Below are 22,696 nucleotides of genomic sequence, written 5' to 3' on the forward strand. Positions count from 1 at the left end.
ATTTCCCTGCAATTGTTCATAAAAGTAACATTAACTGACCACCACAATATTTTTTATTCATTTCTTTGTGTGTCTGAATGCTAAAGAGTTGCACTTTTGAACTAATTCATTATTTTTTCAAGCTTTTTATCTTGAGTTTGTTCTACATGATAAAAATAATAGCACATATAACCCACACAGACCACACAATTCCTTCCAATATCAATATTCATTATTTCATTAAATATTTTTAGGAATACAGCTATCGGTTATTTTAGTAGTCAATTAATTGATGAGCTAGTTAGTTCAAATAATCGAGTAATCAGATAAGGAAAATAAAAATTTTAAATACCTGAGCTGAGCCTGAAACGGTATAAAAAAAATAAACAAGGATCTACACAAGTACAACTAAAGAACAATTGGCTAACATGCATAGCAAAAGTCTGCTAGCTTAATTTCTATAAAATGCTATTTTTAAATTTTTTGCAATGCTGTTAACAAATGGTTCAAACACATATCCCCACAAAAAAATGGGTAAATATTAGTGATGCACGATAATACATTTTTCAAAAGATACCGATAACCGATAATTTCCTCCTCATTACAACCGATAACCGATAATGTCAAGCCGATAATTCTATTAAAAGATTTATATAAAATTTTAAAGTATACACAAAAGAAAATATTACTGTGCAAAAATATAATTTATTGCTCTTTTTTTTTCAACATAAAATATGAACAAGTCGTCAATTCAAACATCTAAATAATGACAGATTGTCTGACATTGTGTAATGGTAAACTTTTGGCCACAATTATTTAAAGAGTAAATACCTAAGTTGCACAAAATGCCTTTAAAAGTAAGCCATTCCTAACATATATAACATTAATCCACTGCAAAACACACCTCCTTAAAACTAGTCAGTTTTAAGTGTAAATCTATTGGCAATGAGTGAAATTATCTGCCATCGCTTCAAGTGTATTTATTTCTCTCAGATTTCTTGGAAGAAAAATAGCTAGCTGAAAATAATCTTAACAGCCTTGTTTTCAGCAATACATTATTATACTTAATCCTAAAAAAACAAAAACTTGGAAGAAGGAAAGATTTTGAATAATATTTGTGGTTACAGAATATTGATTTAAGAATTTGATTATCTACTGTGACTGTAATTGATCAGAGAAATATGTTAAATAATTTGAAAAGTGATTGCTAATGTTATATGCTTTGTTACACACTGTGAAAATGATTAACTCAAAAGAGCGAGATGTCATGTACCCATTCTGCAGCGCTTTGTTTACATTTGCAGCTTTCACGACATTTGCTTCACAGCAGCTAAACTGATACACCTGATACACGGCAGTACTATCTGGACGGAGTGCGTGTTGTTTTGTGCCTGAGTTTTGTTAAGCCGAAAATAAAGGCAGCGTTACAAAGTCATCTGGCCGCTCGTCATTTTACATACTGAATGCATTATTGACTGGCTGACTTCGTTTTCTTCATGTTTAAATTATCATCTAACCACTGTGCCGTCATGATAAGCTTGCTTACTGGACATCACTTTTTCATGAAGAATGGTGGTCGTATAAACTGCATTATTTTTTCAATCCAGGGCTTTGGTTCTCGGGTCATTTAGGTAAAAAAAAAAAAAAAACATGTCTCGTCTCGGCGGCGGCGGCAGCTACGTTCGTACCGGTGTTGTGCCACAACACCGGACCGGCCAGAGCGGCGGGCTCCGTCGGAAGACGGCTACTTGCCGACTATTGGTCTCCAGTCGTGCCGGTGTTTAGCCTTAGATGAGAATTTACCACCCGCCTTGGGCTTCATTCCCAAACAGCCCGACTCTGTATCGTCACAAGCCCTGTAATTTAACTTGGTTAGTGTTTACAATAGCTTTAGCATTCCCCCTAGCAGCAGCCTCGTATTCGTTCCAAAAATCTTTGTGATGCAGTTTTAAATGGCTGCTGGGTTAGTGGTTTTGACTGAGGACGCTTTCTTTCGGCCTCGTGGAACTTCTGTGGTACATGTTTCGCAGATGGCGAGAGCGTCGTTTTTTTAGTAACAGCCGCCATAATATTCAACTACTTCCTGTCGTGTAACACCGCCTCCTCGACCCCTCCTCCCTCAGGGGCTTCAGAGAGGGGAGGGGTTGAGGAGGCGGCATGCTGAATTCTTCGGTTGCGCACATTTGGAGGCAAAATCAAGTATATAATTATCGGATTGCATTATCGGTTGAATTTTTTTATTATCTGGATTATCTGTGTGACGTCATAATTGCCATTATAGGCTGATAATTATCAGTGACCGATATTATCGTGTATCTTTAGTAAATATACCTATGAAATACATTACGAATGCATTAAAAAAAACAAAAAAAAACATTAGCTCAAACAAAAACTTATGTTGGTCTTAATGGGGAGCAGCAGGATTCAGCCATGTGATATGAGTTATTATTCACTCTTGCCACTAGAGGGCAGTGTATCCACCCAAATCAATGAAACAAAATGCAAACACTCTCAAACCAAACCATTAAAACGCAACTTTAATTAAACGAATACTTGAAGCAGCAAAATTTAATTCTAATATTTTTCTCTAATTGAATTACTGAAGTTAATCGATTAATAGTGTCAGCACTAATCGCCTGTAGCTGAATTTTTCACATAAGGCTTAATCTTTGAGTTAGCGGGGGTTTAATTAGTCGATGTAGTTTATTTCAACCACCATTGACTCGTGCTAGCTTAGCCACTCCGGAGCCCTGAAACTAACAAATAACTGACAAACTGCACAGAATTTGTTCAAATCAACTTCAACGAGTAATTCAACCCATCCTAACTCGAAGAACTCGAACTTCCCCTTTAAAATAACTAACTAGCCGTTAAAATGTTGTTTACAAAAGTTGTAAAGCAATAAAATAAATAAATAATGAAATGAACAAGAATCCTTCAAAGTATTTAACAATGGGACCAAATTATTTTTCAAAGATCATGTGACTAGCACCTTAGGGAGGTCCTTTGCTTAGCTAAAACTACAGCTGAGGAGGCAAGATGGATATTTAGATTTTCTTTCAAACTAAACAAAACAAAGCTTTTCTATAGAATTTCTATACATAAAACAGTCTAGATTCTAAAATAATTACCTTGAATCCTCGACCAAATCAGTCTTGAGACACTCCTGCTTGCTTGTATGCATTTTTGTCCTGTTTCCACCTAAATCCGGCATTAGAACACAGCGTGTTTGAGTTTATCACAGTTAAAACCACTGGCCCCTTACGGGAAGGCGTGACGCAATGTTTTTAGGAGCTGTCTCGTCAACTGATGGTGAAGTCTATGCTAAAACTATAGAAGTTCACAGACGAAACCTTTTGAATATTTGTTGGCTAAAACTAGACGAAGACAAACACATTTTGAAATGATGAAAATATGATTAAGACTAATAAGTATTTCCGTCCCCAAGACTAAGACCAGGGGTGAAAGTGGGCCGGAAGGGTCCGGAACGCTGTTCCGCTATAAAATTTGGGGGCGTAACCTTGCTTTGATACCGAAAATATGACGGCAACTATCAAACCTCCATGTTTGAAAAAAAAAACAAAACTGCCTCAAACGCATCTCATCTCCACGAAGAAAACAATCTACTAACGTCAGATTGACATGCAAGTGTTGACAACAAGCCTAATAAAGTGCTTGTGTAGCATCATCCGTTTCCACCGATATTTATTATTTATTCCACGTAGGTCTCCTAGCGTGTGTATCTGAGTCCGACAAGACAGTTGACTCGCACTGATGTGCGAATGCACGCAGCGTTCTGGGACAACTAAAAAAAGAACAAGCTCGCTGAATCAATGTGATAGAAAAGGGCAATGCAACAGAAAAGTGATCAGAAGGAGAAAGGAAAGAGTTGAAGAGGCTTATTTTATTTGCTCTGATGGGGAGGTTCAGAACATCTTCCATGTTAAAATGCTTGACCCCAGAAATAAAGAAACAAAAATCCTAAATTTGAAAGCTTTATGTTGTCCTTTAACATAGTATCATACATTTTTTAAACATTTCTTAAATTAATTTGTATATACACTCACCAGCCACTTTATTAGGTACACCATGCTAGTAACGGGTTGGACCCCCTTTTGCCTTCAGAACTGCCTCAATTTTTCGTGCAATAGATTCAACAAGGTGCTGGAAGCACTCCTCAGAGAGTTTGGTCCATATTGACATGATGGCATCACACGGTGCAGATTTGTCGGCTGCACATCCATGATGCGAATCTCCCGTTCCACCACATCCCAAAGATGCTCTATTGGATTGAGATCTGGTGACTGTGGAGGCCATTTGAGTACAGTGAACTCATTGCCATGTTCAAGAAACCAGTCTGAGATGATTCCAGCTTTATGACATGGCGCATTATCCTGCTGAAAGTAGCCATCAGAAGTTGGGTACATTGTGGTCATAAAGGGATGGACATGGTCAGCAACAATACTCAGGTAGGCTGTGGCGTTCCAACGATGCTCAATTAGTACCAAGGGGCCCAAAGAGTGCCAAGAAAATATTCCCCACACCATTACACCACCACCAGCCTGGACCATTGATACAAGGCAGGATGGATCCATGCTTTCATGTTGTTGACGCCAAATTCTGACCCTACCATCTGAATGTCGCAGCAGAAATCAAGACTCATCAGACCAGGCAACGTTTTTCCAATCTTCTATTGTCCAGTATTGATGAGCTTGTGCAAATTGTTGCCTCAGTTTCCTGTTCTTAGCTGAAAGGAGTGGCACCCGGCGTGGTCTCCTGCTGCTGTAGCCCATCTGCCTCAAAGTTCGACGTACTGTGCATACAGAGATGCTCTTCTGCCTACCTTGGTTGTAACGGGTGGTTATTTGAGTCACTGTTGCCTTTCTATCAGCTCGAACCAGTCTGGCCATTCTCCTCTGACCTCTGGCATCAACAAGGCATTTCTGCCCACAGAACTGCCGCTCACTGGATATTTTTTCTTTTTCGGACCATTCTCTTTAAACCCTAGATGTGGTTGTGTGTGAAAATCCCAGTAGATCAGCAGTTTCTGAAATACTCAGACCAGCCCTTCTGGCACCAACAACCATGCCACGTTCAAAGTCACTCAAATCACCTTTCTTCCCCATACTGATGCTCGGTTTGAACTGCAGGAGATTGTCTTAAACCATGTCTACATGCCTAAATGCACTGAGTTGCTGCCATGTGATTGGCTGTTTAGAAATTAAGTGTTAACGAGCAGCTGGACAGGTGTACCTAATAAAGTGGCCGGTGAGTGTATGTTCTCCAATTTGAATCAAAATGATACATTAAGCATTACTTGCAGTTCTCGTAGTAGAACAAATATAACTAAAATGAGATGGAACACAATAAGGTTTCAAATTTTTTTACTGCAATGAGGTCCAGACTTGCTTATCTCAATCGTGATACATTTGGCAATATTAAAATGTGTGGACTTATTATGTTCATTTACCAACAGTACACTGCTGGCCAATAGTATTGGCACCCCTGCAGTTCTGTCAGATAATGCTCATTTTCTCCCGGAAAATGATTGCAATTACATATGCTTTGGTAGTCATATTTTTCATTTATTTTGCTTGCAATGAAAAACCACAAAAGAGAATGGGGAAAAAACTAAATCATTATCATTTTACACAAAACTCCAAAAATGGGCCGGACAAAATTATCTGCACCCTTTGAAAAATAATGTGATGCTTCTCTAATTTGTCTAATTAACAGCACCTGTTACTTACCTGTGGCACATAACAGGTGGTGGCAATAACTAAATCACACTTGCAGCCAGTTAAAATGAATTAAACGTGACTCAACCTCTTTCCTTGAGTGTACCAGATTGAGCATGGAGAAAACAAATAAGACTAAAGAACTGTCTGAGGACTTGAAAAGTAAAAATGTGAGGAAGCATGGGCAATCTCAAGGCTCAATCTCCATTTTTTTTTAATAACATCACTGTTTACATTATCTTCAATTTTAATGTACTGTACATTTTATGTTCTTAAATAGTTAAAATTGAGGTTTTGCATTCTTGTGAGGAAATTAGGGAAAATAGCAAATTGGAGTTGCAGGTTCGGGTTACTTTATGGTGTTTTGTTATTTTGCAAATCATAAAAACAATTTTCAATGAAAATCAGTTTCTCATGTATGGCTTGTTACAGTAAGTGTAATTAAGTCTCCTAATGCATGTGTAAAACGATCTGTTGTGTGATATAGGTAAAGCTGGTAAAGCTGTGCAGTACGTATATTTATTGGTTTTATACACACAAAAATATGGGGTGTGGTGGTGACACTACTTCGCAGTTTTTCACTTTACATTTCGAGCCCATTAACAGAGATAATTGAGGGATCGCAGTAGTCCCATTCCCAGATTTGCAAATTTTTTTTTTTTTTTAAACACACAAGCTTTTTTTCCTCATAAAAGCAGCAAGAGACGTGGCCTCCTGGATCACTTCTTTATGATCAGAGGAAAATGACCGGAAGTACCCTGTCCTCCATAGCTGAGGTGTGCCACCTGGAGCACACAGTCAACAGCACCTGGTGTTACTGTTTGCAGCCCAGCGTCAATGTAAACGCCCCAGTAATGGCGTTGTACCACTAGAGGGCGACGTACACAAATCTACTCGGATTAGTCAATACCTGGATTAACCGGTATATGAATACAATGTGGTCATGGTGAGTCAACCGAAGTCTCCCCAAAAGAGCTATTCAAGGCATCTGGTGAAAATGTAGTTTTAATACCTCAATCGTAAGCCCCCCAAAAGTCGCTATGTCAGTTTTTTCCAATATTGTTCAGCACTAATACAGTGGGGAAAATAAGTATTTAGTCACCACTAATTGTGCAAGTCCTCCCACTTGAAAATATTAGAGAGGACTGTAATTGTCAACATGGGTAAACCTCAACCATGAGAGACTGAATGTGGGGAAAAAACAAACAAAATCACATCGCTTGATTGTTAAAGAATTTAATTGCAAATCAGGGTAGAAAATAAGTATTTGGTCACTACCAAAAGTTCATCTCAATACTTTGTTATGTACCCTTTGTTGGCAATAACGGAGGCCAAACGTTTTCTGTAACTCTTCACAAGCTTTTCACACACTGTTGCTGGTATTTTGGCCCATTCCTCCATGCAGATCTCCTCTAGAGCAGTGATGTTTTGGGGCTGTCGCTAGGCAACACGGACTTTCAACTCCCTCCACAGATTTTCTATGGGGTTGAGATCTGGAGACTGGCTAGGCCACTCCAGGACCTTGAAATGCTTCTCACGAAGCCACTCATTTGTTGCCCTGGCTGTGTGTTTGGGATCATTGTCATGCTGAAAGACCCAGCCATGCCTCATCTTCATTGTCCTTGCTGATGGAAGGAGATTTTCACTCAAAATCTGTTGATACATGGCCCTATTCAGTCTTTCATTTAGACAGATCAGATCAGTCGTCCTGGTCCCTTTGCAGAAAAACAGCCCCAAAGCATGATGTTTCCACCCCCTTGCTTCACAGTGGGTATGGTGTTGTTTGGATGCAATTCAGTATTCTTTCTCCTCCAAACACGAGAACCTGTGTTTCTACCAAAAAGTTATATTTTGGTTTCATCTGACCACAACACATTCTCCCAGTCCTCTTCTGGATAATCCAAATGCTTTCTACTGAACCGCCGACGGGCCTGGACGTGTACTTTCTTCAGCAAGGGGACACGTCTGGCAGTGCAGGATTTGAGTCCCTGGTGGCGCATTGTGTTACTGATAGTAGCCTTTGTTACTGTGGTCCCAGCTCGCTGTAGGTCATTCACTAACGCCCCGTGTGGTTCTGGGATTTTTGCTCACCGTTCTTGTTATCATTTTGACGCCACGGGGTGAGATCTTGCATGGAGCCCCAGATGGAGGGAGATTATCAGTGGTCTTGTATGTCTTCCATTTTCTAATAATTGCTCCCTTGATTTCTTTACACCAAACATTTTACCTATTGCAGATTCAGTCTTCCCAGCCTGGTGCAGGTCTACAATTTTGTCCCTGGTGTCTCTCGACAGTTCTTTGGTCTTGGCCATAGTGGAATTTGGAGTGTGACTGACTGAGGTTGTGGACAGGTGTCTTTTATACTAATAAGGCGTTAAAAACAGGTGCCATTAATACAGGTAACGAGTGGAGCCTCGTGAGATCTCGTTAGAAGTTAGACCTCTTTGACAGCCAGAAAAATCAAACGATGTGATTTTTTTTTTCATCCCTCACATTCTGTCTCTCATGGTTGAGGGTTACCCATGTTGACAATTACAGGCCTCTCTAATCTTTTCAAGTAGGAGAACTTGCACAATTGGTGGATGACTAAATACTTATTTGCCCCACTGTATGTAAACAAGCTCTAAATGTATTACTTTCTGTAATATGTTTTGGTTCATGTGGGGCACAATATATCATTTGGTATAGCATGGTATGTGTGATGTCCACATTGTAATTGTTTTTAATATTTTTGAATGAATAATTGTCAAAAATTGGTCAAAACAAATACACTAGTTATGGCCTTAAATAACATTCTAGCTTTTAAATTTAAAAAAAAAAAATCATTTACCTCATTACTCGTCATTCAATAATGTGAAGTAAAACTTTTACATCAAGGTCATGTATTTATTGGTCAACTCAAAAAATGATACAATGTATGGCGGGGACAACGAAGACAGTTTATTTGAGCAAGACGCTGCGGCAGCAGAAGCCGACAACACCGTGAATAGATAAGCGCCAACTGTGAGGACGTGGACGAATCATTCGGTGTCATCTTCCTGTGGAGGTTGCATTGTGTGTCAAAGAACCAAAAGTCAAATTCTGGAAAGATTTGGTTCGTATATGAACCCTCAAAACTTGCCTGGAGTTTATTTTTATTCATATACATCTTTCTTGTCTGCTATGTACTGTACAATCTCCGAGGGAGTCATCAACTTCTCAGCTTCTGCGTCCGGAATCTCAAACCCTGTGAGGTAAAATAAATAAATAAATGATAAAGACTACTACTGAAAGTACAACTGAGTATTAGGGCCACACAAAGAAAAAAAAAAACACAAGTCATACGTTCTAGGTAATACGAGATTAGTCGTAATATGACAATAATATTGTAATGTGTATTAATCTTACATTTTTCATGTAATATTACAAACTTAAATCTTTACCTTAAGTAACATTTATGGATGCAGTATAGCGAATTTATTATTACTAATTTATTATTATTATTACTAATTTAATATTACATGAAGTGCATAAAGCTAGTATGAATCCTTCTATTCATCATAGTTTGATGTAGACGTGCATAAAATACAAAAATGTATTAAGGATGTCCTTATTTGTGAGACAAATTTTAAAATACAGCCTCAACGAGACGCTCTCATTGTTCATTTTGCTGAATTAGCCACACTGCATCCAATATATACGAAATATATACGTAATATAACTACTTTAATCTAGAAATACTACATTTTTTCTCATAACATTATGTAAAGTTACGCAGAATTACGACTTTAATCATGTAATATTGTAGGGATCACTGAACATATATACTGTATTTTCCCCAAATATAAGGTGCACCCGTGTATAACGCGCACCCCAAATTTTACTTGTAAAATCTCGGGAAAATTATTGTACCCGTGTATAACGCGCACCCTAATTTTAGCACCAATAAATAGAAGAATACAAGAAAACAGAGCTCGTGTAGTTACAGAAATGTCATTTTACTGACTGGTGAAACACAGCACAAGCATAGCACATTGGTAGTTCAAAACATTACCGTAAACTGACAATATGTATGGTAAAAATTAAAGATACACGATAATATCGGCTACCGATAATTATCGGCCGATAATGGCAATTATGACGTCACACAGATAATACAGATAATAAAAAAATCAAACGATAATGCAATCCGATAATTATATACTTGATTTAGCCTCCAAATGTGCGCAACCAAGCAGTTTTCTCCACTTCTTCACTGCCGCCTGCTCAACCCCTCCCCTCTCTGAAGCCCCTGTGGGAGGAGGGGTTTAGGAGTACGGCGTCATAGAGGAGGCGGTGTTACACATCAGTGTTGACACTGTTGAGGCGCTTTCACTAGCGTGCGTTGCTTTTCCCGTGTGTGAAATGAAATAAACGATGCTCTCGCCATCTACAAAACAGTTCCTCAAGGCCTAAAGAAAGCGTCCTCATTGAACACCACTAGCACTAACCCAGCAGCCATTTAAAACTGCATCACAATGATTTTTGGAACGAATATGAGGCTGCTGCTAGCACGAATGCTAAAGCTATTGTTAACAAAAGGAAGCTACGGGGCTTGTGACGATACAGAGACGCTGCGGTCCTCGCGGAGTCGGGGTGTTTGGGAATGCAGCCCAAAGCGAGTGGTAAACTCCCATCTATGGCTAAACAACTCACGAGATCGATAGTTGACAAGTAGCTGTCTTCCGACGAAGCCCGCCGGTCCGGCAGGCCGCCGCCTCGCCCTAGGCGGGTAGAGGATGAGAGCAGAGCCATGCACCGAATGCGCCGCAGCGAGCCGGTGTTCTGTCAAAATTTGCTCCCTTATAAAATTTTGCTCCCAAAGCTTTTGTGGCGCTGAAAACCCCCTCTTTTACATTCAATTGGACTCTCAATGTTATCCAAAGTGCTAACTAAACTAGATACATCATAAACATACATGTGCAACACGAAAATGGCTTAAATTAATACTTAACGACGCGGCAAAGTTATTAGCAGTGAGAGCGCGGAGTGCAGTTACTGTGTGCAGCTAACATGGTAGGATATGTCTGAGAACTTTTGTACATGTCTTTACATGATGAAAATTAAGTAAATATTCCTTTCTTTATGAAAGTTTGTAGTGTTTACTTTGGAATCGCCGCATTCGCGGCAATTTTTAATGTTACGCGCATGCGCAAAACCCGCAAGGTAGCAATTTTTGATGGGTTGCAAATTTTGTCAGAACACCGGCCGGGGCGGGCGGATATCCGGTACGAACTTAGCTGCCGCCGCCACTCCGGTTCAAGACAGAGGCCTGGCGCGGGTGCTAATTTGTCAGCCGGGCGGACTGAAGGGCACAGGCGGGAGGAAATTCCCGAAATGACCCGATAGCCAAATCCCTGGATGAAAAAATAATGCAGTTTATACGACCACGATTCTTCGTGAAAGACATGCCGATCACATCAGTTTTACCACGGACATTTACACAGGTGATGTCAAAAAACCATGTTTATCATGACGGCACAGTGGTTAGTTGATAATTGTAACATGCACCAAACGACACAAAGAAGTCATCCAGTCAGTAATGCATTCAGTACGCTTTAAATTTATGACGTCTTAATCAGATCATTCTTCTTAAATCTAGTCAAATAATTTTCCCCATCTTGTTTGAGTGTTGAAGACTAGTTGAATGCGCCAGATTATTCCACTTACTTGAACTAAATATTGCAATTTGTTCTTATTAAGCCCAAACATCTAGAAAAATAAGGTCATTTTCACCTAAATCAAGAAAAAATTGCTTTCAAATAATGTTTTGAACCATACATATTCTTGAATAAAGAACATTTCTGACAAGTTTTTTATTTTTTTTTATTTTTTTTTTTAGGATTATGTATAATAATTTATTGCTTAAAATAAGGCTGTTAATCTTATTTTCAGCTGGCCATTTTTCTTCAAGAAATCTGAGTGAAATATACTTGAAGTGCTGGCAGTTAATTTAACTTATTTCCAATAGATTTACACTGAAAACAAGGGACTTTAACTAGTCTTAAGGAGCTGTGTTTTTGCTGTGTAGTAATGTTATACTTTAGGAATGGCATACTTTTAAAGCCATTTTTGTGCAATTTATGTATTTACTCTGTAAGTAATTGTTGCCAAAAGTTTACCATTACACAATGTCAGACAATCTGTCTTTATTTAGATGTTGGAATTTACTACTACTACTACTTGTTCACATTTGATGTTGAAAAAAAAAAGAGCAATATTATTTTTGCACAGCAATATTTTCTCTTGTGTATACTTTAAAATTTTACATAAATCTTTAATAAAATTATCGGCTTGACATTATCGGTTATCGGTTGGAACGAGGAGGAAATTATCGGTTATCGGTATCGGCTGAAAAATGCATTATCGTGCATCACTAGTAAAAATATGATTTGACAACTTCTCCAACTTAACAGAATCTAGGAGAAAACAAAACAGATGTGACTTTTCTTTTAAAGGCTGCTATATAACTTGCTCGTTTCATCATGATGAATAAATGTTTCTTCCATGGATTGATACGGTAAAATAAAAGTGAGGACTGAAGTCAGAAATCGGAAAGAGCGCATCGCTGTAGACTGTAACAATAGGAACTATTGTTATTTGGGTTTAAGTTTCCCAAGGGACAGATATAGTTGACGGACACAGGAAGTCTGTGTTGTGTTACGTTTGTTATTGTTTGTTATAGTTGCCGAGTTGTAAAAAACGTTGACTCAAACGAGTTCAAAAAACGAAATTCTGTGCTTTATGAAGAGTGAAAAAGCAGAATTTAACAAAGACGAAATCATTCGACCAATCAGAGTATTACCGAAACAAAATGGTGAAATGGTGTACCGTAATGGTCGGCAACGGACCGCCGCATACGTCTTCTTCAACACAACATGCCCGTGTCAAAAAACAAAACAAAAAAAAAACTCTTTATATATATATATATATATGTACACATGGCAGAAAACACAGACCAGACTGAAAAAGCAGTTTCTGCTCTTGCAACCCTCTATAAAATAAACTGCTGTATTTTAAGCCAAAATAACTGTTGTATTTGATAGAACAATATGTCTATATGCTGCCATAGCAGATTCATGGCGCATTAAGCCCCCGAATTATTTTTAATTTGCCCCTTTTACCCTGGAAACCCCCGTTTTTAGATGTCGCGCAACCGTTTTGGTTTCAACCTAGCCATAAAAAGAAGTAAGTAAGTAAGGTAAGTTGTTGCAACGATAAGAAAAATGGACCGGTAAATAATAAACGAATAGTACAAAAAGTGCTGGTCCATGCTTACAATTGGAACATGAATCATGATAAATTTTTCTCCATCCCTGTACCCGTGAATAACGCGCACCCATGATTTCATGAGTACATTTTGGGGAAAAAAGTGCGCGTTATATTTGGGAAATTACAGTAATATTATTACTTTATCTCAATAGGCCCTTTTTTTTTCTTTGTGTGGCTCTAATACGCTGTCATATGAAAACAATTAAGACTGGGAGGAAGAAGTCACTGACCAAACTCATCCTCCATGGCCATGATGATCTCCACCTGGTCCAGGCTGTCGAGACCCAAATCTTTCATGAAGTGGGATGACGTCTGCAACTGATGAGGATACATCCACGCAGGTTTAACAAACAGTCTGCGATAATCGCCATGTAATTCAACTCACCTTCTCAGGGTTAATCTTGTCATACAGCTTGAGGACATACATGACACGGTCTTTGATTGTCTCTAGGGTGAGGGGGGGCAGGTCCCCGTACTGTCGACACTGGGCACCCGACCAGACCTGGAAACGAGCAGGGAGGGAGCTCGACTGTCAATGAGTTCGTACAGTTTATAAAGCAGCTTTAAAAATTACACAACTATCCGAACAGATTCTAGCATTTCAGATCAAACAAACACAGTAATCAAACCATGTGTATCATGAGAGTCAAATTAGTATGGAATGGGGTCAAACGTAATGCAGGGTTTCCCCAGTGCTATATAAGCCTGGCAGGCTGCCAGGCTTTTATTTCCCCACTGCCATACTTAGTGATACAAAAGAAAGTATTTACCATTTATCCACATTTTTTAACTTTTGTCTGATATGGTTGAAAGCGCAATGGCGACATCTTATGGTTGGTATGTGAACAAACCTGAATTGCATTTTCTGCTTGTTAAAACTGGAATTCAAGCATGCCTTTTCTCAACTCATTGGATGCCATTGATGGTCCTAGACGTACGATAAATTTGAATAGGGAGGGTGGCAGCGAATGAACGTTTGTCATAACCTAGTGATAAACTCATTTAAAGTCACTGCAAAAGGATGAAAATAGACTATGTTTAAAGTGCATGTGACACAAAAAAGCATGTCTATTTCATAATACACGCGGTATTTTATGCTCCTGAATGATATGGACCGCTTGGATGTGTGTGGAAGCGATCGCTATATTTATTTAGTTTTTTTAATCCCGCGCCATGAAAATGACTTCCTGCTTCGGCCTTGCATTGAGGAGGAAGGCGCTGTGACGTGTACGCGAGAAGGCGTCCTCTTCACTAAACAGCCGTACTGTTGTGTATGAGGACTAAGGATTCAGCTGATTTTGCAGATTAATACGTTTATTTTTCGCATCACGCCAGCCAAACGGCTGCAGAAAAATCTTGCTTTATGAAGGAGAGGCGTGTGCACCTTTTGGGAGTTTCAAAAGGTTCCCATTCACCGTGGATATTGGCCAAGCCCTACTACTGTGGGACCATTGGACTTACGAGGAAGTGAGTAAACATCTTGTTTTGTATTATGTCAAATATTAATACAGCGATTACAAAGTAAACACTACAAACTTTCTTTAAATAAAGGACTACTTACGTTTGATCATTGATAGGCATGTAAAAAGCTCTCTTCGTGCACATTAGCTGCACAACAACTGCAGCCGCCCTCCTCCGGGGTACGAACTGTAAATTGCTCTCTGCCGGGCGGTTTGCCGATCCGCCAAGACAATAGACAACCCAGTCGTCATGTCAAATAATCCGGGCTAGTTATGTGTGATTTTCCGCTTCGAAGACTTTGAAACATCACTCGGTTCGGGTTAGCATGTCGGCTAGCTGTCACGCCTCTTGGTTTGTTTACATTCTCCGAAGCCGGGGAAGGGAAATGACATATGTCCGATTTAGGTGTCATAAAATATCGTTCGGGAGGTGCGACAGTAAAGGTGAAGTCGACAGTTTTGACCATTATGGAGTAATTTTGCCATGTCATCCTGAATAAGTGCATTTTTATTATTTCATATTCCATTTAGCACAAGACTGTTATTTGTCGTGACCATGCCATTTATTTAGCAATTGGGGAAAATACTTGGATAAAAAGAATATCCTGTAAAAATATTGAAGTAAAGAGAAACAATGACATTTTGCAGCTTTCTTTGTCGCGTTATCCTCGTTGTGAATAGTTCCCCCTTGACGGCTCGACTGGTCCTTCTCAAGCCATTTATTTAGCTATTGGGGAAAAATACTTGGATAAAAAGAATATCCTGTAAAAATATTGAAGTAGAGCGACTGAAACAATGACATTTTGCGGCTCTCTTCGTTGCGTTTTCCTCGTTCCGAATAATTCCCCCTCAATGGGCTGAATAGTAAAACCGATGAGCCCATTCTCCCGCTGACGTCATCCACCTGTTGGGGACGCTAGAGCCCTATAATGGTAGGCGTGGCTAACCGGCAGATTAAAAGACTAATGTCTCGTCATCTGCGCTTTGCTAAATTGTTGTATATAGTCGAATCGTCTCAAAATATGATTCTAATTCACATAATAATGCTATTTAAGAGTTTTTTTTCCTCCTGTCGTATGCTCTTTAAGTATTGTTGACTATTACAATAAGACACAAGCAAGGGCGTAGGTTTGGTCTCAACATTTGTAGGGACGATGTAACAGCATAAACTGCATGTCCTTTTTGCTGCGGACGGGACATTAATAATACCAAACAGATTGGGTGAACGGGGATCAGGGCCACATTTCTCATGAATATGAACCTAATTAATTGATAGGCTTAATGATCAATGCAAAAAAAAAATCCGTATCGACTGATAGTTTTACGTGCATTGGTTCAGGTGATACACTACAAAGAAACATTTTGAAAACTTCCAAAATAAATGTCTGGTGTAGGAGTCTAGAATAAAATTTGGGTAATTACTTATGTTAATTGTAATTTGTAAATAATTTATTTGGTTCGATAAAACGAATTGTTGTTATTTAGTTGTAGAAGACGGAACTATTATTTATTTGATTTTGTGAAACTAGTTCGTGAAGTCACGTTTGACGTCGTACTGTATAACGCGGAAGTGGAGCGGTGGAGCTCAGTTGGCGTGAAAGGAAAGCATAGTCACAGATAGGAGCCAAACAGTTTTTGACGTCTCCTTTTTCTCTATATTCTCACTTGAATTAGTCTCTATCTCTCAGTTGCCCCTTTGTTTATGCTGTGGATGACAATTGTTTGGATTAATTCCTGTTGGATTAAATGTTAAACGTTCAGGGTGACTTTTTTTCTTCCCAGCTTGAGCGGTGGGCGTGCGAGGGGGACGGAGTGAGGAGATTGTCAGAATGAAAGGTTCTTTCTGGCATTTTGGAACCTACATCTGGGTTTTATTAGCAAACATAAACATAATGAAAATAATTCACTTAATAATGGTAGGGTCAATTCTACCCTTATAACATATGAGAAGACAATCTAAATTCCCTATATAGCTGAATTCCTTATATAATGCAAATAAGGTTGCTTAAAAGTTGGTGGGGACAATTTTAACACCCTGAAATGTTTCTAGTGTTATGTCCCTGCTGTCCCTATGCAACCCTACGCCCTTGCACAAATGCACACTAGTCATATTTCAAAATTCCTGTCAATATTTTAAATTATTTTTTTCCCCCCAAAACAACATGGTGAGCTTCTCTACGCCAGACTTAGCAATTAAGTACTGTAGTGTGGAAAACTAATATATATTGTCGTCAGATAATGTACAATGGTACCTTGACTTTACAACGGATTAGAGCTGAAACGAATACTCGAGCAACTCGAGTTTAAAAACTGATCCAAGTAATTTTATTCACATCGAGTAATCGTTTAATTTTGACAGCTCTAAGCATCACGTTTTGCCCCGACTATTTTTAATGCGGGACAACGCGCTGATGTCACGTGCGTAGAGGAAGACGCAATTAAAAAAAAAAAAAAACTTACTGCAGCCGACAGCCGCTACAAACGACGCCGACGTTGCTAAAAACTAGCCCGCATGATGCTACGGTCGTAGCAGGTAGTGTCGGATGCGTCTCACAGAGATCACATGTATGTTGAGCTAGATGCGAAATGACAAAGTCAGCGCCGTTAGTAAACAGCCGCCATCTTAAAGCAGTAGACTTCTAAGCACTAATAAATAAGTTTAACGTTACTGTCACTTGCTCACGTAACGTTAGCCCTGCGTAGGGCTAGGTTTCTATTAATTATGACCACTGTCGATGCGTAGCTAACGTGTCTTACATACAGGCTTTATCTAATCTGTGAAAACATAGCTCTGTAGAGTGATAAGGGTGTAAAATAAAAACTTAATAATGCTAACTGTCAATTTTAGCTCAGTAGTCATTGCATGATAAAACACCAAGTAGCACTGATCCCTAATGCGTTCCAATACAGCAGGGTATCATACATTTATTTTGAACACTGCAAAAACTCAAAATCCTATCAGGACTTACAGTTTAGACCAACTTAAAACTTAACTAGAACTTAAAAATAGTAGGGCTATCCCAAACGACTAATTTCCTCGCAATTAGTCAGCCGACTATTTTTACGATTAGTCGACTAATCTAATATATATATTTTTTTACTACTTTAATAATGATTATTTTATTCAAGCTTATTAATTCACAACATTTTGGAACATCTAAATTCTTTATTAACGTATAAATAAATAACATCAATACCAATAATAAATCACAAACAATGAGGTCAAATGCTGCCGGCATTAACTAGTGCAAAAAAATGTAAACGGAAACACTGTGACTTCACCTCTTTAACAGCAGTCAAAACAATTCTTACTCTTTTTGTGGTATGTCATTGTCTATATATTTCAAAATGTTAAAATGAATTGCAATGTCCCGGACAACCATTGTCAGAATACTTTGTGTGAGTTCAGATGCTTTTTCTGGTGTGCATGCCGCATTTTTGGGGGATGGGAAAAACTGTTCAACTTTTGTTTGTTTTAACCTGAAAATAAATAAAGTAGAGGGCACACTGAAATATTACAATTATTTTGAATGAAAGGCACACAAACCCACAGTAGCAAAAATTAAATATATAGTATTAATTTTATAGTATACTACTATATGTAAAATTTTATAATATTAAATAACTAACATTAGTGCAGTCATGGATTACAGTAAGCAGGCCAGTGGTGTTTCCATATATATTTTTATTATATTATGTATATATACAGGATATATGTATATATTTTCCCCAAGTGGGAGCTTCCATGATCCTAATAAATTTAATAATAATTAAAAAAAAATATATAATCATATTATTTTATTAAATAAAAATGCACGTTGATACGACGCACATAAAGGCCACTTCCATTTAAAAAATCGTTAGAAAGTTGTATGGACTTACAATCCGCTAGCTTGTTGTTTCTTGTTGTCTTCGAAAATTACACTTGGGTGACGGCGCTTCAAGTGTTCATTCATAGCCGACGTGCTATTGTGGTATGCGAGCTCAGCTTAGCAAAGAGTACACAAAGTGGCACCCTCCATATTTTCCTTGAAATAATTCCAGGCTCTGGCTATTCTGGTCCGCTTTTTTGTCTTATGCCGCTTTCACGTGTTACCAACTCTGCCCTTTTTGGAAATTGGCGGTGTTTTAAACTCCTCACCGGCGATTCACTTGGCTCGTTGTCGTCGGTTCGTCTGGGTTCGTCCGATTTCCTCCTCAGGAGGGTGGCGGCGTGCATAAAACACCGAAAGGCGTCGGATGGCTCTTTATGGACACTTTTATTGATCAAAACAAAAACATGGGGGATGAAGCCACTCAACTCGGCGCTACCCGCGCACTTTACCAACTCATCGATCTCGCTCCCTCTCGCTCGCTTGCCTACTTTCTTCCTCTTTGCTCAATCTGACAACGGCGGTCACATTGAAATAACAGCGGCCCCCTTGGGGGTGCCAGTAACAACCGCTTGTATCGCGAGCGCCCACCATTCTAAACTTTATCCGCATGTAATTTTTTTTAACCCTTCATTACCCGTCGACGGTATGTTTTGCCCGTCGACGCATTTACGTCATTGATGACGTCGACAACGTCGACTAGTCGGGACAGCTCTAAAAAATAGCTTGACACAAATAGAAATTCAATTGAAACACGTGGGGAAAAACACCCAACTTTTAAGTGATGTGTTGTAAGATGTGCTTTAATGCTTTTGCACACTAACAGTATTTACAATAATTAATGCAATTATGTGTGTTTAAAACTAGGTGTTATGATTATGTTTTCTCATGTAACAGTCTATTCACTTGTGCTTTAGTGCTTACACAATGAAAAGAGTAAGGTTTCTGTTTTCAGTAAGCGTCACCATAATGTTTCATTCGGGTTTCTGTTCTCAGTAAATGATACAATAACAGCTATTTCTCGATAAAACAAAACTTACGCATGTGCAATGAATGCTCTCCCACTTTTCAATAAAAGGCTGCGTTCCTCAGGGGGAGGTTAGAGAAGCTTGTTGTGAGCCACTCGCTCCGCATCAACCTTCCTCCTGACGGCCGTCAGCGTAAAAACGTATTTCCGTCTCCTGTCTGATCCTTGCCTTTCATCCTCCCCTAGGTCTTTGTTGTTTTCTTAGTTCAAGTATTAAGTTTAGACCTAACATGTGTGTTATCAAGCGTAATGGCATTTTTAGGTAAGAAATATATATATATATATATATATACATACATTTTTTTTTTATAAGATCTAAGTTTTTTTGAGTGAAAGCAGTGAATTAGTCTTTTTTTTTTATTCTAGTTACATCTGAGATGCAATTGTTGGCTTTTTTCGACAATGTACATCGAAAATAAAGACATGGTTCAAACATATATGCTTCAATATTAAATAAAATATGTTGTTTTCTCATGTATATTCATAATTGCTCTTCACCAAAAAATGTATGTTTTATCCGATTACTCCATTAATCATTAGAATTTTCCGTCGATTACTAAAATATTCGATAGCTGCAGCCCTACAATGGGTTGATCATTTGAGAATATTACGGGAAAATGTCAACTCGTATGTCAAGGCAACAATATAGTGTGCAACGTGGACAGACTGCCAAATTTCCACAATTCGCTATTCTAAATAATATTAACGTTTAACAATGACTCTTGATAATTATTGGTGTAGCTCTTTAAAAAAAATGTACAAGGTGCTAATCCTAATAACGACCGTCAGCAAAAAAATTTAGTCTCTACAAAAAAAAAAAAAAGAATTATGAATTGTAATAATTCAATTCAAAACACATTGATGCCTTTCAAAAACAATACTATATGCATAAATAAGGCAACTTAAATGAATCATCTTTTATAAGCAAGCCTAGCCAATCGCAATTCTCGCCATTTCATATCACATATATATATATCCTTGATTCCGACCAAATGTCAACTGCGTGACTTGTAAATGGTAAAACCCGGCAAATTGTTATCCGGCACAAACTTTCACAAGCTGTTTGAACGTAAATGCATTTTGAAAGGCGTCGGTAGGTCACGGCGACACACGCTAGGCCACACAGCAGCTCAATGATACCGGACACTCACTGAGCTCTGGGCGAGCCACCGCGTCCTCCGGCTGGCGGCGGCGAAGGATAGAGGTCGAAGGGCGGCTGCTGCGGGGACCGGAGCGGCTCTCACCGTCAGGTTGACGGAGAGCAGCCGCAGCGAGGGTCGGGCGAGAGAGCGGACGCACTGGTGCAGGACGCGGGACGCCATGACGGATAGAAGTCGGTTGGCTCCCAGCATGCACCGCGAAGTAAAAGACGGGCCAAGGCATAGATATATATAAAGGGCTAGAAGTCCAAATATGGAGTCGGCGGCGTAAATTAATAGCGGCCATCTTGGGTCAGAAAATGGAGCGTCTCTTTTACAATAAAGTTCTCTTAACTCGCTGAACCCCCCCCCCCCCGTATTTTTTATTGACTTTCAAACTAATAATTCAAACCATCAAAAAAAATACCATAAAAAAAGACCACACCAGAAAGGCATCACACCCCCCCCCCAAAAACAAATTTTCCTCTACCATTATTTATCTCCAGCTTCACCCCTTTTTTAACTCGTTCAATGCTTGACGGATTTGCAAATGTTTATGACAAACCGAATCAATGTGGCTACAATTCAGGCTGTAAGTTAAAAAATATATATTTAAATTAATTTTAAGTATCTTGATAATTTATTGCTTTTAAACATTTATGGAAAACCAGGTCGTTTGAAATCGGCTGAAAATTGATCAATCCATAACTATTTTCATTTCATTTCATTCCTTTATTTCAGGCCATGTCTGTTCTTGTCAAGACAGCAAATATATACAGCTCATATAACAAAAAACAGCAGCAAAACGAATTAAGGAAATTACGCAACATTGCAACATCAACTACAACCCCAAGCAAAAAGTATGGAATCACCAGTCACGGACGAGCAGTCACTCAGACATTTTTCATGTAGAACGAACTCAGATAAAAAGCTTAAAAAAATAATGAATTAGTTCAAAAGTGCAACTCTTTAGTCTTTAGAAACACTAAAAGAAATGAATAAAAAACATTGTGGTGGTCAGTAAATGTAAGCAAGTGCAGGGAAATATATGGAATCACTCCATTCTGAAGGGGAAAAAATGGAATCATGAGAAACAAACAAAGAAATAACAATCAAAACACATTTCTAGTATTTAGTAGCACCACCTCTGGCTTTCATGACAGCTTGCAGTCTCTGAGGCATGGACTTGATGAGTATTCTTCATCAATTTGGTGCCAACTCTATTTGAGTTCAGTTGCCAGATCATCCTTGCAGGTCGGAGCCTTGCTGTGGACTATTTTTTTCAATTTCCACCACAGGTTATCATTAGGGTTGAGATCTGGGCTATTTGCAGGCCATGACATTGACTGGATGAGTCTTTCTCCAAGGAATGCTTTAACAGTTTTAGCTCTGTGGCACGATGCATTGTCATCTTGGAAAATGAAAAGCATATTTTCAATTGAATGGATACGAAAGCTGTCTATAATTTCAATTGAAACTTGTGTATTTATGGAAGATTTAACCACAGCCTCCCCAGTACCTTTGCCTAACATCCAGTCCCATATGATCAAGGATTGGGGGAATTTTGATGTTTTCTTCAGGCAGTCATCTTCGTAAATCTCACTGGAACAGCACCAAACAAAAGTTCCAGTATCATCACCTTATCAAGAGTCATGAATCTGCATTGGACAAGATGTAAAGAGTCAAGAATCTGCATTGGTTGTACATGCCTGAAAAGGAACGGGTAGAAGAAAACTTTCATTTAATTAAGAACAAAAACGTTTCTTGCTAGTACATTCCATATTGTAGCCAAGTAAAAATTCAGTTCAAACAGTTTTGTACAAATACATTTTTGTAAACAATTTTGTCCTTTGTGATGAAGTTACCATAGGAAACACCCAAACAAAAAACAATTTCATACCATCATGGTAAATGAAAGTCAAACCATACTAACAATGGTAAAGGCCACACACATAGACAAACAATTATAAATGACAACAATAACAATACCAACAATGGTAACAGACAATACACCAGCAATGGTAAGAAACAACCAGCACACCTTCCAAGACAGATTCTTGATATAAATAAGACCTTATACAAGTATACTGTGACCAGACCGTAAATTTGTATAATCGTTTAAATCTGTAGATAGTTTGGCATTGCTTGTGTTGCATTTCCAGATTATTATATATTATATATATATATATAT

General features: G+C 38.6%; 1 protein-coding gene across 2 annotated transcripts; it reads right to left on the minus strand.

Moving 5' to 3' along the window:
• Positions 1-8,300: 8,300 nt before the first annotated feature.
• On the minus strand, positions 8,301-20,731 carry ndufab1b (NADH:ubiquinone oxidoreductase subunit AB1b). Of its 2 annotated transcripts, XM_057817994.1 has the most exons (5): positions 20,518-20,731; positions 13,393-13,509; positions 13,238-13,325; positions 8,839-8,943; positions 8,308-8,755 (listed from the first exon to the last, which is right to left on the minus strand). In XM_057817994.1, exons 1-4 carry the CDS (start codon positions 20,716-20,718, stop codon positions 8,852-8,854), a joined length of 498 nt encoding a protein of 165 aa, XP_057673977.1. In that variant the 5' UTR covers positions 20,719-20,731; the 3' UTR covers positions 8,308-8,755; positions 8,839-8,851. The 2 variants fall into 2 exon arrangements, with proteins under 2 accessions (XP_057673976.1, XP_057673977.1); XM_057817993.1 differs by having other exon boundaries at positions 8,301-8,943.
• Between the last annotated feature and the right edge of the window lie 1,965 nt (positions 20,732-22,696).

This window comes from Corythoichthys intestinalis, chromosome 16 (assembly GCF_030265065.1).
Source record: "Corythoichthys intestinalis isolate RoL2023-P3 chromosome 16, ASM3026506v1, whole genome shotgun sequence".
Taxonomy (NCBI): domain Eukaryota; kingdom Metazoa; phylum Chordata; class Actinopteri; order Syngnathiformes; family Syngnathidae; genus Corythoichthys; species Corythoichthys intestinalis.

What these genes read in the sequence shown, in the direction of transcription:
- ndufab1b (XM_057817993.1), bottom strand. Translation starts at nt 20,718, where the DNA reads ATGCTGGGAGCCAACCGACTTCTATCCGTCATGGCGTCCCGCGTCCTG. An exon ending in GGTGGCTCGCCCAGAGCTCA is followed by an intron (nt 13,510 to 20,517) that starts GTGAGTGTCCGG and finishes GCTCGTTTCCAG; the next exon opens with GTCTGGTCGGGTGCCCAGTG. An exon ending in ACAAGATTAACCCTGAGAAG is followed by an intron (nt 13,326 to 13,392) that starts GTGAGTTGAATT and finishes TATCCTCATCAG; the next exon opens with TTGCAGACGTCATCCCACTT.